This window comes from Castor canadensis, chromosome 6 (genome assembly GCF_047511655.1).
Source record: "Castor canadensis chromosome 6, mCasCan1.hap1v2, whole genome shotgun sequence".
NCBI lineage: Eukaryota > Metazoa > Chordata > Mammalia > Rodentia > Castoridae > Castor > Castor canadensis.
Window position 1 is genome coordinate 32,196,300 of NC_133391.1, and position 17,639 is coordinate 32,213,938.

The 17,639-nt window shown below is 37.6% G+C and overlaps 2 protein-coding genes across 7 annotated transcripts in view; both read left to right on the top strand.

Annotated features, from left to right (window-relative positions):
* Positions 1 to 16,579, top strand: part of Styk1 (serine/threonine/tyrosine kinase 1) — a 48,995-nt gene extending 32,416 nt beyond the window's left edge. For all 5 annotated transcript variants that reach the window (XM_074076047.1, XM_074076049.1, XM_074076051.1 and 2 more), the window contains 6 exons: positions 3,302 to 3,483; positions 5,463 to 5,546; positions 6,758 to 6,966; positions 8,141 to 8,181; positions 9,308 to 9,404; positions 10,746 to 16,579. In XM_074076047.1, coding sequence (XP_073932148.1) covers positions 3,302 to 3,483; positions 5,463 to 5,546; positions 6,758 to 6,966; positions 8,141 to 8,181; positions 9,308 to 9,404; positions 10,746 to 10,950 — 818 coding nt within the window. In that variant the 3' untranslated portion in view covers positions 10,951 to 16,579. The remainder of the gene's footprint in view (positions 1 to 3,301; positions 3,484 to 5,462; positions 5,547 to 6,757; positions 6,967 to 8,140; positions 8,182 to 9,307; positions 9,405 to 10,745) is intronic.
* Positions 16,580 to 16,656: 77 nt separating this feature from the next.
* The window catches only part of Magohb (mago homolog B, exon junction complex subunit), a 33,150-nt gene continuing 32,167 nt past the window's right edge, over positions 16,657 to 17,639 (top strand). Inside the window, exon 1 of one of the 2 annotated variants that reach the window (XM_020161403.2) lies at positions 16,657 to 16,774. Coding sequence is in view for 1 of the 2 variants with exons in the window: in XM_020161402.2 (XP_020016991.1) it covers positions 16,766 to 16,859 (94 nt within the window). In the remaining variant the exon portion in view is untranslated. Of the gene's footprint in view, positions 16,860 to 17,639 lie in introns of both variants that reach the window. The other variant, XM_020161402.2, reaches the window with a different exon arrangement.

Genomic DNA, 17,639 nt, shown 5'->3' on the forward strand with positions numbered 1-17,639 from the left:
CCCAGGAATGGCATAGCAGATCACATGGTGGTTCTATTCATAGTTAATTGAGGAACCTCCATACTGATTTCCATAGTGGCTGCAGTAATTTACATTCACCAACAGTATGTAAGAGTTCCTTTTCTCCCTGATTCTGGAGTAGCTAGTATTACAGGTGTGAGTCACAGATGCCTACCTTTTGTTTTCTTGATGATAGTCATTCTGACTGGGGTTAGATAGAATCTCAGGGTAGTTTTGATTTGCATTTTCTTTTTTACTAATCATGTTATTCATATATTTATTGGACATTTGTACTTTAGAGAACTCTGTGTTCAATTCATTTGCCCATTTATGAATTGGGTTATTTGTTCTTTTGGTGTTTAATATTTGGACCTCCTTATATATTCCATATATTAATCCTTTATCCAGTGATAGCTGAAAAACATTTTCTTCCATTCTGTAGTTTGTCTCTTGATTCTGGTAGCTGTTTCCTTTGCTGTGCAGTAGCTTTTTAATTTTATACAATCCTACTTTTCAATTCTTGTTCTTATTTTCTGAGCAATTGGGGTTCTATTCAGAAAAATGTTACCTATGTATGTTCTCTTCAAGAGGTTTTCCTAGAGGAAAAACTCTAGCAGTTTCAAAGCTTCTGGTCTTAAATTAATATCAAAATGGATCTTTGGTCTATTTGGAGTTGATTTATGAACATGGTGAGAGACAGGGATGTAGTTTCAGTATTCTACCTCTGGATATCCACGGTTTCCAAAACCATTTGTTGAAATGTCCTTTCTGCAATGTAGGGTTTTAGCACCTTTGTCAAAAATCAGATGACTGTATCTGTGTGGGCTTATTTCTGGATCTTCTACTCTATTTCACTTATCTGTTTCTGTGCCAGTACCAAACTGTTTTTGTTACTACAGTTCTGTAATGTAATTTGAAGTTAGGTATTGTGACGTGACTCTTTTGGGGTCTTTTGTGCTTCCAAATGAGGTTTTGGATTTGCTTTTCTATTTCTGTGAAGGTTGACATTGGAATTTTATAGGTTGCTTTCAGTAATATAGCAATTTTTCACAGTATTTGTTCTGACAATTAACATGGGTGTTCTTTCCATCTTCTAGTGTCTTATTCAATTTCTTTGAGGTTTTATAATTTTCATTGTAGAGGTCTTTTTTATCTCTTTAGTTTGGTTTATTCCTAGGTATTTTTTTAAGGCTATTGTGAATGGTATTGTTTTCCTCATTTCTTTCTCAGCCTGAGAAGCTACTGATTTTTGCGTGTTGATTCTGTATCATGCTACTTTTCTGAAAGTGTTTATTAGATCTAAGAGTTCTTTTTTACTGGAATCTTTAGGATCTCTTAAATGTAAGATTGTATTTGCAAATAGTGTAATTAAACTTCTTCCTTTCCTGTTTTTATTCCTTTTATTTCTCTCTTTTGTCTTATTGCTCTGGCTAAGAATTCTAACACATTGAATATGCATGGAGAGAATGGACACTCTTATCCATTCCCATGATTTGTGTATATCATACCATCCTTGCATTACTGGAATGAAACCAGCTCGATCACTTGAACATGTACTTTGTTTTACAAGTATGTTATTTAGAATTTTTGCATCTATGTTCATCAAGAAAATTGGCTTAGAATCTTTTTTTGTCATGCCCTTATCTGATTTGGATTTACTTGTGTTTCTACATTTGGATTTATGCATCTGAAGCCAAGTTGTTGGTTGGAAATTTTAAATACCTGTTGTGTTTCAGTTGAAATAGTAGCAATGTCAATTCAGGACACTCTGACTACTGCACACCTCACTGCCAAAGCTCCCTGGTGCTGGAACTTCTCTGTGGCATCTGTCAGACACTTTTCCTCTTTGCAATGACCTTTTTTGGCTGTCTTCTACCAAGGCACTGTGGCAGGGTGTACCAAGACTCCCTGGGCCACAACTGCTCCTTGTTTTCAAGTCCCCAGAACAATTCAGTCTCAAACCATAGACCCTCAAGGTGGTGTCTTGCTACAGCCCTCTGAGATAAAGGAAGTGACAAAATGTTTTTTCTTCTTTGAAGAAAATGATACAGCAATCACTGTATCATTGAATCCATGCACTAGATTTAAGGCTGGTGGGAGGTGTGGGCTTATCTTGCAGCTAGAATTGCCAGTCTGTCACAAGGGCTGTCTGGCTTGCCTTGTGCAATTGTCTTCAACTTCCTCTCCCCCTTCCCAGGAGCTGGGAGCTTGCATTTGTGGTTCAGTGGTAGAATTCTCCAGGGAGCTTGGAGCCACCTTGAGACTATTTGCAGCTTTTCTTTGTTGCCACAGTTCCTCCATGCTTTTCTGGCCTGCCACCTCTTTCATGCTTCCGATATTATTCTTCTCTTTCTCTCTTCAGAATGTAGTCTCTTCTGTGTTACCTTACTCTTCTCATTCACAGAGTCAAAATGGTGTGGGTGCTCCTAATCTGCCCTCTAGCTACCTCTGAGTTTTCCTCACTGTTTGATACCTTTTTTTTTAGGCAGTACTGGAATTTGAATTCAGAAATTACTCTACCACCTTTTTTGCTTTAGTTTGTTTCAGGTAGTCTCTCTTTTTGCCTGGGGTAGCTTTGAAGCACAATCCTCTCACCTTTGACTCCTGCCTCAGGGAGTATAGACATGTACCACCATACCTGGCTTGTACCACCACACCTGGTTTGTTTTTAAGATACAGACTCACTAGCTTTTTTTGCCCAGGCTGGCCTTGAACTGTGATCCTCCCATCTCCACCTTCCATATAACTGGAATTACAGGCATTTATCACCTTGCCAACCTTTGATACCCTTTCTTGATTTATTTCTCTATTTGTCTTTTTTGCTAATACTCATGATATAGACCATTAACAGTGGATATATAAAACAGAAAAGGTTAAGATAAGCAAGAATACTAATCAAAAGGCCCAAACAGTTATTATATTTTAATGTCAACAGAAAAGGTGTCAATTTAGGAGCAGTCTGTGGATATCATGTGATTCATATTGTCTGGGCTCAAGGATCTCTGACCCATCTAAAAGCCAACATGGGTAGCCAAGAGGCAGGCCAGCCTATTAAAAAAAATTAGCAAGTCTATATCTTACTAGCCCATCCAGTTCTAAGACCTGTGAGTCTGTTATTTTTGATAGATGATCAGTGACACTGAGCATAATTTCCATCTATCCTGTTCCTTTTCTATTTACTTTTTATCTACACGTCTCCCCATGAGGGACCTTGAGAATTACCACCTGAAGTGAAGTTGTTTCTTTATTTCATCAGTTATGCTGTGAGTGCCTACGGTTCTGTCTCCTTTGTTCTCCACAGAACCAGCTGGGCTACATGAGGTACAAGACTTCATAGGGCGAATCCAATTCTATCAGCACCTGGGGAAACACAAGAACCTGGTACAGCTGGAAGGCTGCTGCACAGAAAGTCTGCCTCTCTATATGGTGCTGGAGGATGTGGCCCAGGGGGACCTGCTCAGCTTTCTCTGGACCTGTCGCCGGGTGAGCAGTTGGATGAAGTTTTTAGGAGGGAAAGACTTCACTTGGTTGGTTAGCTGTTTGCATGCCAATTAGCATCAGAAATAACAAAATGTAGAGACAATATAACAGCATAACAGAGTAACTAAATATCCCTGTCCAATAGAGCTTGCTCTGTGTACTGGTAGTTACTAGTCATATGTGGTATAAATATCTGAAATGTGGCGGTATGACTGAGAAGTTGAATTTTTAATTTTATTTAATTTGAAATAGTGTAAGTTTAAATAGATATATGTGGCTAATAGCTACCATATTAGGCAGTACAAGTTGAGAGCAGGGATTCTCGCCTCTATCTACTGGATGTATGACTTTTAGCAATTGTTTCTCTGATCTTGAGTTCTCTATATCTGTAAAATGGGAGTCATAATAAATTATTACAAAAATTAAAGACATTATATATGTAAAACATAACAGTGAATGGTACTTAGTAAGCACTCAACATTGTAGCTTTTATAATGATAATTGTTTCAATATAACTGTTGTTAGTAGTGATTGTAATTCTATTACTGTTAGGTATATTTTTCTATGCTATAATAATTCCCCTAGTATGCCAAGATTGATGAGGGAAAAATTCAACTTGAAAGTGTTTAACCCTCACACTTGTGTTTTTAACAGTTAAAGTGTTCAGAAATTTCTAGACTTACACAAAAGTCCTTTTCTTCAAAATTTCCTTAGTTCTCTATTTATTCCTCTTTCTGAAGAGCTACCTGTTTTCCTAGTTTCTCACTTGCTAACGTGCAAATTAACTACTGAACTTCTACAATATGCTGAGTATTGTATAACTGGATGTGTTTGAAAAAGCACCCAATTAATGTCTTTCATTCTGTGATGTAAGGAGGACAATGTGCAGATCCTTAGATACTTTAAATATTTTAAGAGGATATCCATCTATGACTTGTTCTATGCTCTAAACCTACTAGCTTATATCTGTTTTTTCACAACTATCATGTTTCTCCATCTTAGAACATTTTCTTATTACACCCTTTTCCTCTTTGCAGTTAATTTTCATTCATCCTTCATCAGAAGATTTTTCCGTCCCTCCAGTTGAATCAGCTGTCTTCATTCCACCATCACACACTCTCCTAGTACTCTGTACATTTCCTTCATGGTACTTATGACATATAAACATTTATTTAAATTATTTGATACTAATTTACGTGTTTCCCAAACAATTCGCTCCAGAAGGCAGCAGCTATGCTTATTTTACTCACTTTTGTATTCCAAGAGTTTAACATTGAAACTGGTACATTACAGGTCTTCAATAAGCATGCATTGAATTAATGTGCTCAATTAATCATGCACACATATGTGTGCATTCACACACACACACACACACAGCCCCAGAAAAAAATTGTTGCTATATTCAATGGATAGACTTCTACAGCTTTTCCTCACTTCCTTCCTTTTCCTCCTCTCTCTTTCTTTCTCCTTCTCTCTTTTTTTTCTTTTATTTGCTTCATGGTTTCAGAGCTATCAGTCCATCAAGGTGGTGAAGGCATAGTGGAGTACGGAAGCTCACATCATGGCACACAGGAAGACAGAGAATGCCTGTATTGTGCGCTTCTTCTTTCCCCCTTCTTATTCCAACATCATCCCCAGCCTATAGGATAGTTCTGACCACATTTATGGCAGGCCTTTCCCCATTAGTTAATGGTCTCTGGAAACACCACTACTGACACACACAGAGGTGTGCTTTACTAATCTCCTAGGTACTTCTTAATGCAATCACACACCTGTCTTTTTTATCCGCTATTCATCTACATTCTTCTTTCTGAAGTACAATAAATCTGCATATATGAAAATCTCTATCAGTTTATTGACACTTGTTTTATTATATTTTCCTTAGCTTTGATATCTGCATTTCATAGTACCTCTACCACAGTATTTAAATCAAATATGTTAATGCCACTTTGATAAAATGCTTTTTTATCCCATTTCTTTAGGATGTGATGACCATGGATGGTCTACTCTATGATCTCACTGAAAAACAAATATATCACATTGGAAAACAGGTCCTTTTGGCTCTGGTAAGATAAAGCTAAATGAAAACAGATGGTTGGGATTTTTCTTACTAGTCTAGTATTTTATGTCATATTTCTCAGATTCATTTTCTCAAATGGGGCATATGTTTTAAGAAAATTAGATAAAGTTAGGGGGTAGACACTCACTGATAAACTGTTTTTAGTACATTCTTTTGGAATCATGTGGGCAGTATACTACAGGATTGGTAATTCCAGGCAGAAGGTGGTCAACTTTGGATTTATAGAAGGAACAGGAAAGATTTTAAAAGTTTGTTCTGTATTCAGTTTCAAAAGTCAAAGCCAAGAGCTATTTACTTTATACTGTTACTTCTCCTTACATATGTCTAATAAAGACTATAAAGGGGGAAAATAGGGAGCTACATGGATAAAGACACGAGAAGAAAAACTGAATAGGTAAAAGACTACAGAATCAGAAGTATCCAAATTTACACCTGAAAAACAAGACAAACTAGTTCAGAACGTGTTTGGTTGGAGACTCACTTTGATAATATCCATGAGAGGGAGCACATATTCTTAAAACAACAACAACAACAATAAAAACAAGGAACAAGTCAAAAAGGAAGAACAGAATACTCCTCTAACTTACCTCATCCAGTTATTTTAGGGACGAAGTGAGATGATATAAAACTGTGATAGTTTTTGGTTTTGTTTTATTTTTTGGTAGCACTGGGGTTTGAGAGATGATGTAAAACTATAAATTCATTATGTCAAATTTATTTGATAGCAAATAAATTTGATATAATTATATCAAATTGCTATCAAATTTATTCCCTTTTCCAATATTTCCTGGGTCCTGAAAGGAAAGTGAAATCAAGCAGGGGTTAAGGTTTGACACAGTGTGGGTTGTTATGCTTTCAAAACCCAGTATTATGGCTGGGAGTATAGCTCCTTGATAGAGCAATTGCCTAGTATGTATGAGGCCGTGGATCCCACCAGCACCACACACACACACACACACACACACACACAGTACAATATTAATGTCATTTGTATTATTTTCTCAGTTTAGTATTCCTAAACATAAGGTAGAAATATCTGATTCATTAGCGTACTTTGGAACTGATATCATTACTATTGAGACTTGTTTAAAGCAGAAAATGCCCTTGTCTTTTTGAGTCTTCCTAGGACTGTCTCTCTTATCTGTGACTTGAGTTATGACCTTCAGTCAACTGATTATCTTGATTCTATGCTGACAGGAATTCCTGCAGGATAAGCATCTGTTCCATGGGGATGTGGCAGCCAGGAATATTCTAATCCAAAGTGATCTGACTGCTAAACTCTGTGGACTGGGTTTGGCTTATGAAGTCCATGCCCGAGGGGCCATCTCCCCTGCTCGGGCCATACCTCTCAAGTGGCTTGCCCCAGAGCGTCTTCTCCTGAGACCTGCTGGCATCAGAGGAGACATGTATGGTTTTTTTCCTGTTCTTTGGATTTCTTTCTACTTGAATATGATTGGTTCTTTTGTCAATTATATCTATAGATGAAATCTCTACTTGGAAGTCAGACATACACTCAAGCAGAAATACTATGTGACAGAGTTAATGTTTCTTGAAATCTTCTTTTAGTCCCTTTGCAAGTATTTTTTTATATTACCTTAGCAGGCTTCATCAAGAGAAAAAACGAGAAAATTATTCACACCAGTATCTGAGGACTTAATCTAATAGTGTTGCTTTTAATTGAAGGGAATGGGTCCACTTAATCAAAAGACTAGTTAAACAAAGAATTAGTAAAATAAGAAATATTTTAAATCTCAGGTTTATTTTATACCTCAAATAATTTATTTTAACTTAAAACACTTACATGTATATTTGCCAATTGTTTGAAAAGGGCAAAGCTATGTTTTATGAGGATGAACTTCCTAAATAAAGGTACATGTTATGTCTCTAAATAGCATCTGTAAAGACTAATTTTTGAGTTTCACTTTAGGATGGTTCTCAGTACAGTGAGAAATTTTAAAACAACTGGGGAATCATTTGAGAGTAGAATTTTATTGTTTTTTTTTCCCCAATATCCTACAGTTGTCTCACACACATAATTTTAGTAGGATATTTTTATAAAGTATTTGCTAAGCATTCAACTTACTTTTTTAGGGATCTAACACTTCATGAATTTTTATTTAATCAGCATCTATAATATTTTATTACATTAATAACATACAATTCTAGTTATGTGTACAATTTGTGTCATGAATATGAGAAGTTTAAATATCAGTTAATATGGTAAGTCAGTAAAGAATTTCCATTGATGTTTCACCAATACTTTCTTTTTAATAGATATGTGAGTATAGAAGAGACATAAATCCAATCTTAATGAGATTAGAGTCTAAGGGGATTGGATAGAATGTGTGTGTGTGTGTGTGTGTGTGTGTGTGGTGCTGGGGATTGAATTCAGGGCCTTGCACCAGAAATGCTTTTTAATAACTGCACTGTTGCTTTGCTTATTTTATCAGGGTAGTTGTACTGATTTTTGTCCACTATCCTCCTTATTACCTTCTTACTGAAAGCTTTTGATGTTAATGTGAACTCTCTTGAGGAAAGGCAAAAACAGAAATTAAGTAGATGGCTTTGTTTCTTTTACAGCTGGTCCTTTGGGATCCTGCTGTATGAGATGGTGACTCTAGGTAAGGATGATCCTCAAAATAATGTGTATCTATATATAAATGTATAAGTATGCTTCTTTGGGGGGGATGATGTTTTCTTTAAAAAAGTGGTTTAGTATAGGACTGAAGATTGAACTGGGATGACATGGACTCCAAGCCTGATTCTTATAAAGGGATGGATCCTGCTTACCCCCAGCCAAGTCCCTCCTTCCTTGTCTTTCTCTTAACTTTCTTTAGCTCTCTTCTTATTTCTTTCCCCCCAAACTGTATCATTTCCAAGGGAGGGCTTCAAATCCAAAGGCTAATTTTCAGAGTGAGCTTGTATAAACATAGAAAAGGTGCCTGTATCTTCCCAAAGCATTGTTTTTCCACTTGCATGTCTTTTTAAATTTTATCTCAACTATGCATATGAGAGAAAGCATGATATTTGTCTTTCTGAGTCTGGCTTATTTCCTTTAACATGATAATCTCCAGTTCTATCCATTTTCTTGCAAAAGACATGATTCCATTCTTCTTAAATGGCTAAATACTACTCCATTGTATATATTTTACATTTTCTTTGATCATTCATCTGTTGATGGGCACCCAGCTGATTCTATAACTTGGCTACTGTGAATATTGATACAATAAATTTGGATGTGTATATAAACTTATTTTATTCTGAATTTAATTCCTTTGGGCAAATACTATAGCTGAGTCATACAGTAGTTCTATTTTTTCATCTTTTGAGTAACTTCCATACTGATTTCCATAGTGGCTATGTTAACTGACATTCCACCAATAGTATGGGGGATCCATTTTCTTTGCATTCTTGTTGTAATAATCCATTTAATTAAGAAATTGCAGTACCTTCCCATGTTGTGAAGATTGGAGGACAGGTCTTATTTCTTACTTTGGCTTATTTTATTGTTTTCCTAGGATTCTCCTGATTTCAGTCCCCCATCCAAATAAACACATTTCCCCCAATTCACTAAGCTATATCCTTACTTGATCAACAGGGAGCAACTATATTGTATGTAGTATTTTTCCTATGGCTCTATCTTTTGCAGGCAATTGGCACAAGTCAATGGGGAATAGTGTTATTTGCAATTCACGTATTAGAGGACTCTGAAGTTCTCTTGCTACTCTCACTCTTTTATATTAACAGGGGCACCACCTTATCCTGAAGTCCCTCCTACCAGCATCCTACAGTATCTTCAGAGAAGGAAAATTATGAAGAGACCCAGTAGCTGCACACATATCATGTAAGTGGCTTTTAAAAGCCTGCCTTCCTCTAATTCCAAATCTTTTTTGTTCCCTACCAGTCACACCCTTTTCAAAGTGTATCGGATGATTCTTGGTTGTCTTTATGTGTTAATTATAGCCTTAGACCCAACCCGTGAGGTACAACATCTGCTCGTACAGCATGTACGCATACCTATCATAAATACATGTATATATGCACATACATCCTTACACACACACAATGTTGAGGCAACCACTGAAAACTAATTTTAGGAATCTAATTTTGATAAAGTTGAGCTGTACTGGAATCTTCTAAAGTAGGAAGGAAACATGATGCAAGTGCAGCATTGTTTTTTTTTTGTCTAAATGCCAATTTTCTGCTAGCCTCAGTTCACAGAGCTTCATAAGATCCATTGTACCAGATTTATTCATTCAATCTACACTGGCCGATTACATAACTTTTAGAAACTACTGACTAAGTCTTTTCCCAGCTCTCAGCATGAGAGAAACCAACCAGAAGAGGGGAGGGTAGGAATAAATTAGAAAAGCAGAAGGAGGATGGATAATGCTAACAGAAAGTGAAAGGTTAACCAGTTTAGTGATAGGAAATTAAAAATTATACACAGAGTTCTACTTAAATTCAAAAAGACTTACAGAACACAGCAAAAGTTTAAATTACATAGAAGAATATAGCAGAAAATATGTTAATGAACATATGTTAGAACTATCGCTATTTGTAAATTTTCAGCACCGAAGAGGTAAATTTCTAGCACTTGTGTTTCCCTGCAATAAGTGATTATGGTATAAAGCAGATTATACAGTTTAAACATCTTGACCAATATTTCTTGCAGCCTATCTAGGTGTAAAAGGCTGAACTTTATACTCAGGCAAACTCTTCACTGACAAAGTACCCAACCTTAATGAACTTAACATTTTGATGAGGAGATCTCTGAAACAACATGACAAGCAACATAAAGCATGTGCAGCAGTGCATGATATAAGCTCCCTCTTATGTCATACAATTAAAAAGATAAAAGTTTTCGTCCCATTGGACACTGATGTTCAATAAACAGTGTACAGAGAAAAAAATGTCCTGTCATACTCTTGGTAGTTTGAAAAACTTCCAGTCACTCTTATTATAAAATGAGTTCCATTGAGAAGATGATATTAAGAGACTTTATGTAAAGAGGATGTATCAGTCTCTGGGAATAATATGAGAACCAAGGAGAAGATAAGATTACAGAATTACAGGGGTTTTTATTTTATTTATCTATCTATTTATTTATTGCTGTTGTTAAGATTTGTTGGGAAAGGAGACATGTTCCTTATACATTTGCTTGTTTCTCTTACCCTCTGCTCAGGTATAATATTATGAAGTCCTGTTGGCGCTGGAACGAGGATGGCCGCCCTTTACCCCGAGAACTGCGCTTGCGCCTCGAGGCCTCTTTGAAGTCTGCGGATGACAAGGCTGTGTTGCAAGTACCAGAGTTAGTGGTGCCTGAACTATATGCAGCTGTCGCTGGCATCAATGTAGAGAGCCTTTCCTTTAGCTACAGCATCCTTTGAAGACTCCCCAGCCAAGAACCATTTATGGGTGATTATGTTCTTGGAACCAATTCATCCAAGAGCAGAGAAGGGACTTTCTAGAGGGACACTAAGGGGGAAGAAAGGACATGGATCCTAGATCTTCCCTACACATTTCTCTAGAAATCTGAAATGACACTGGATGAGACTCTATCTACCATACACCCTTGAGTGGAGAAGTACTGTCACTCTCATTTTCTTGTCCAAATCCTGAAGGTCCTGGGTAACAGTGGTGGAAAGTGTCATTGCAAAAATCTGCAATGTTTCTTGGGGCATGACGAAAACAGGTTGGTCCCTCTCATCCCAGGCTAGTTTACTTCTGAAAAATGTTTTTACCTAGACTATTACAAGGTTCAAAGAAGCTGGAATGACATGAAGGAATAGAAACTCAATAAAGCAGGTGATGAAGAAAATTCAGGGGTCTTTGGCTGAGGACTGTAGGTGTGGACCAAGGTCTCCTTCAAGGAGAGATCTTGTCCCATTAATGTTGAGGGGACATACAGTTATTCAGTCCTGGTCCTTTCATGAGACTTGGAGAACTATGAAGGAAAACCTTTCAGTTTCTCTTTGGGTATACATAACAGATAATCTCCCTTTTATCTAGTTCTGAGACAGATGACCCTGTTTGGCACTACTTTTAATTAGAAGCTGGAGGAATCATTTCATGATTAAGAACATTCAACACGTATTGTTCACCAAGTTTGCTTCCTAGATTCTGTAAGATTAAAGACTAAGCCTAGACAAAGTGAGATGAGTGATTAGAACAATGTATGTGTGCTTATGTGCATATGTGTATGTGTATGTGAAATATATAGAAAATATGGAAACCAAGAAAGAGTGTTTAGTACTTCAGATGGTGATTAACAAGGGCTGGACAAGAACTGGAATCTGACACAGAAGGACGGTAGCTTCTAATTTCCATTCATCCATTGAGGTACTGTGAAAAGTTTCATAATATTTACTGAGTGAAAGTAGGCTTTTTTTTGGGTATACAACTGCCAAAATCTCAATAATCTGGAGGATGAAAAAATGGAAATTATAATAGGATAATTCAAGAATTTTCATTGTCAGAAAAGGATTTTACTGGTGGTACTGGGATTTGAACTCAGGGCTTTGCACCTTCTAGGCAGGTTTCCTACTACTTGAGCCAGCCCTAGGAAAGAGATTCTTTATGTGTAAAATGTAACTTACAATGTTGGTGTGAGGACTAAGAATGTGTTTCTGTATTTAACATGTGCTAATAATTGTTAGTTTCTTTTCTTTTGCTTTTCCTAACCCAGGAAGTTTTCGTAATTTTTTAAAAAGAAACTATTTTTATTTTTCTTCCTTTTTTTCTTTTATGTCTTTTTTAATTCAATGTACACTGTGACCAAGAAGACAGCCTTGGTTTGACACTGCAATGAAGGACACACTTAAAGATGATGGTATGCTACGATTGCCACATGACTAAAACTATGAAGTCATGTTTGTATAGTTTTGGGGTGATAACAGTAGTCCCCTACTGTTTCAAAATAAATGAAAACATCACTAGGGCAGTTCTGTTGAACATGCTGGTCTGTGATTTTTAAAGAACATCCTGGATGCTTTGGAAAGGACACATAAGGCTGCTGGAGGAAAGATGACAGAGTGGTTGAAAATGCTGAGCTGGAATCCTGACAAAGTCATGATGAATCAGCTAAATGAAGAATAATTATTGACCCTGTGGGGATTCCCTGTGGTAATACCACAATGAGTAGTCAGGATTGAAATGGGCAGCAAGTGGCAGTAGGGAGAAAGAGGTAGAATGGCTTCAGACAAAACTGATAATATCCCATGGAATCCCACTGTTGCCTCTCAGGTGTTCATTTCAATCAAATTTACAAAGTACTTATTTATTTTGATATTATAAAAATAAGTGTTAAAAACAGCTGTACCAGATACTGGGTTAAGCATTGGATAAAAGAATAGGGAGCTTTTTATTACTGTCTTCAAAGTGATAAACATTATATATTCATTTGTGTATTTGCTAGTTACAAATTATGTTAAGTGCTGTCAATAAATTCCTAGAGGATATTAGGAGGGAGAATAAAAAGAAGATCCCATTTAAGAAATGGCATTTAAACTAAGACATTAGGGATGGCTAGGGAGGCAATTCAAGAGTGAAAGCAACCATCCACAGTATGAAACTCTGAGGCAAGGAAAAGCAGGGAGCATCTGAGGAATGTAAGAATGCATGCAGGGTTGCAGCATGGTGTATTACAGGGAAAGTAGCAGATAATGACGTATCTCCAGTTCATTTTGCTTTGGTTATTTTGGAGTTAGGGGGGGTCTCCTGAACTATTTGCCTGTGCTGGCCTCAAACTGCCATCCTCCCAATCTCAGCCACCCAAGTAACTAGGGTTATAGGTGTGAGCCCCCAGGTCCTGACTTATTTTTGACTTATTAGTTAAATCCATTTAACTGACAATTTTTGTTCTGTGAATACAAAAACATCTAATCAATTACTGATAAAAATTGTAAAAATGAGATTGTTATCCCTAGCATTTATAATAGTCTATGTTTCTGAAAATTGGAAGTTGGACTGACTTGATCATTTTAAGTAAGATGGCAAAAAGGCCAAAATTGGTAGGTGGACAGAAGAGACATAAACAAAATCAAAGTAAGAGAGAATTTTATATGTAAGAAAAACCAGCAGTAGTTTAAAAGGTTAAATTATCAATCATAAAAAACAATTGCCGGGTGCCAGTGGATCACACCTATAATCCTAGCTACTCAGGAAGCAGAGATCAGGAGAATCATGGTTCGAGGTTAGCCTGGGTAAAATGAAAGCAAGATCCTCTCTCAAAAATAGCCAACACAAAAAAAGGGGCTGGTGGAGTGGCTCAAGTGGTACAGCACCTGTCCAGCAAGCATGAGGCCCTGAGTTCACACACTTACACATACACACACAAAGATTCATCTCTGACTATAGTTTCCTAACTTGATACATCATCTTGATGCTGAAAGTGAGAAATGATTATTTTGTCAATGAATATTGCATACTTGAATAAGTCATTCTGCCTCAATTTTAGCTAGAGATGTGAATAAAATGTCTACTTCTTTTTTGTGATGGGTTTTTTGAGAGAGGGTCTCACAAACTATTTATCTGGGGCTGGCTTTGAACAATGATCCTCCTGATCTTGGCCTCCTGAGCAGCGAGGATTACAGATGTGAGCCACTGGTGCTTAGCTCCCAACTACTTTACAAGGTGCTACGAAGCTGACTGTTGTGTTATCAAAGGCAGTAACAGTACTTTGGTTTCACATAAAGACCTCAAACATTTATTTTCAAAAGTAAACTGTGGTGATATAAAAACCTAAGCCCCTATATTTTGAAAATGTTCACAAAATATTTTCACTATTTATAGCCCAACTAAAAGTGCATGAACAGTTTCTTATGTAACTATCCTAACCAACAGGTATCTATTAGACACATATGGCTTTTTAAACGTTTAATGTAAATTAATCAAAATTAAGATTTCAACTCCTTAGTCACACTAATCACATTTTAAGTGCTTAGTGGCCATACAGAACATGTCTTCACTTCTCTGTTGTGTAGCATCTGAGACCACTTTTTACTGTTTGTACGTACTACTTTGTACTATTTGTCACTCTCTAAAAGGTAATTCTCTTGATACATTTTTGGCTTGAAGTATGAAGAGTCAAGTAAATATAGTTTCATATTTCATTTTAAACAGGAAGGGTTACAGAGGACTAGTCTTTTGACAGTATCAAAAGAGTAGCTGATCCACTCACAAAATCTTAATTATATGCATTTTATGTTGTGTTTACATAGTCTCAAATTTTGATTTCTGTAGATCTGTTTAAGTAGACATGAAGATGAACATGGGCGCACATGTCAAAAACCTGAAGCATATACATTAAGAGAATTTAGATATTAAATGATCCTTGATGTAGAGTTCAATCAAATGGATTGTGATTGATATTTTCAAGATCCTATGGAATATTGTGCTCAATTTCCTGTGACTGACTTGTGATAAAAATGGTCCAACTCATTCCAGGCTTCCTGGGGCCTTCCGGGTTTTAAAACTGAAAATTGCTCACACCAGGGAACTCCATAGTCCTGGGCAAACTGGAATGTATTCTAGTGGTAAGGGATGGTACTTTATATTTCTTCTGTGTTTTCCAAAATAGCAGCCTATAACAAGGGTTGAATCATTTTTTTATTTTAAGTCACAATGGGCCCAAGATAACTTGTCCCAACCCACTTTCTAGTTATTCTATTTCCATGAACCTTACTTTCTAGCTATGCTTAGTTTCTTGGCTTTCCTCCATCAAGCACTTTCACATCACTGTGCCTTTGTTCAGGCCATTCTCTACCTAGAATGCTTTTCCATCTCACTGGATGAACACAGAATTTACTTATCAAGGTCCAACTCGATTAACACCTCATTTCATAAGCCTTCTTTGATACTTCCCTTTTTACAAACTCCAAACTCCATCTGCAATAAACTGACTTGCTTCCTCTTTTGTACTCTACAGGAATGTTTCATACATATTCCTTATTACAGCAATTGCTTCCTGTGCTGATGTTTGCTTTCCATGTTTGCTTACTTTTCTAGGCTACAAAGCACAAATGGCTGTTGTTGTATTACTAGTGTCCTGCTGTTTCTGGCACGTAGGAAATGCTTGTTAAAAACTCATACAAATCTCAAAGCTACATAATCTTATTCAATCTCAACAATTCTGAAAGATTGGCAAAGTTGATTGCTGTATACTTATTTGGCTGATGATCAAACAGGCTTAGAGATCACGGTTAGGTCGTGATAGTGTTGGGACTGAATTCCATGTCTTCCCATCAACACTTTGCACTAAATCCCACTGAAGACTGTCAGGCACTTGGTAGGTTACTCTGTGTGTTGGTAACAGAAGGTTGATGAATAATATATGAAAAGCAGTCTTTGTGTAAAAGTTCACCTGACTTTTTCTGTTCTTCAAAACCATCCCATACTGGAGCACTCTTTGACTTCCCCAATTTAATGCTACCTGGGGAGAAAATCTGATCTTAAATTGCCAAAAATCCACAAGTCACTAAACGTCAACCCTTACCTTAGAAGTTCTATTAAAAACTCTTTTATGCCATGACTCTCAGGGGTTTCACATGTCAAGCCTCTCGTCTGATGGATTCTGTCAACCTTGTATTTATTACTACAAGCTTTCAGCTGCGGGACAAAATCAATCATAACCCAAAGTCGCTGTTAGGCATCAATCAGATGGGAAAACGAGTTATATTCTGGGTATGCCAATCTGTTTCTGGAATTGACTCACGCATCCATTATAGAAAACAAAGCCACACCCACTTTACAGGACTGAGCAAGATCTGAAAAACCCAAAGAAAAAACGACACCTGCAAACTTTATTTCTAAACCCTTAAAAAAGCTACACCGACACCACCGGAGGCGATGAGAATTGAGAGTGGAAAAGTAAAGGCGATTTACAGACCTTTGTTCTAAGCCTATCAGTACAAATGCTATTTGTATTTTCCCACATTCCTGCTCTTTGATAATGTAATGTAATCTACTTAATTTCAAAAATAATGTGCTTCCGAGCTTAATAAAGAGAAGGTCTCCCGACAGCGTTTCAGACCTCCTCACCCGAGACGTGACTAGTGAGGGAGGAGTGGGCTGGAGGGGGCGGAGAATTCCGGAGGCGGAAGGGACGCGCCTGCACTGACGTACTTATCCTGCGCCAGTGACGTCACTGCCAGGCTCCTGGAGGCACTTTGGCCTCGTTTTCGGCGGGCTTCCCGGGAACAAACAATGGCTATGGCAAGTGATTTCTACCTGCGCTACTACGTAGGGCACAAGGGCAAGTTTGGACACGAGTTTCTAGAGTTCGAGTTTCGGCCGGACGGTGAGCAGCGGAGCGGTTAGCAGCACCTCATCTTAGCGCGGTGCTGGGAGAGGGGACTGAGAAGAGGCGGCGGGGTGGGGGGCGAGCCTGGGGAGCTCAAATGGCTTACGGTGGAGACAGACAACCCTGCTTCCATGCAAGTAAAGGAGAGCCTGAGAATATGAGGCCTGAGTTGTGTTTCTGTGAAAGACAGAGAACTGATCGCTGTAAATCAATCCAGAAAAGCGAATCTTGTCACAAAGTGCAAAGTTGAACCTCCAGTAATGGGAATCCTAGAATTCAGCACCGGAGGGACTTTAAAAGCCACGTGGGTCATCGATGTAATGCTTGTACATTGTTAAGGACATCCCTATCAAGCGGTGGTTTGGTAGATACATAAAATCTTGGGGTGACGTTTTGGCCATTTCATTCCTTCGTTCATTCATTCATGATATACCTGTTAAAGTTGTTTTGCGGGGGGGAAAAGCCTGATGTCTAAACAAATGATGAAAATGTATTTCAGATGCCGAAATATAATTGTTCACCATAGGATGTATTAAGAGTACAAAAAAAAAAGGGGGAAGGGAGTTGGGGAAAAGCTTTCTAGAAGAGGATACGCGAGGTGAGCCTTGAAATGAGAGAGATTTTCTTGGCCTCTGAGGGAAAGAAGAAACAGACTGAGCGCTCACGAGCAGAGGGCTGATTGAAGTCACAGCCTGTATAGTGCACGATTCTGTCTTGACAGCTGTGACTTTCTAGAGAATGTTATCTTATTTTGAACTCTCTGTAAGAAGGACAGTC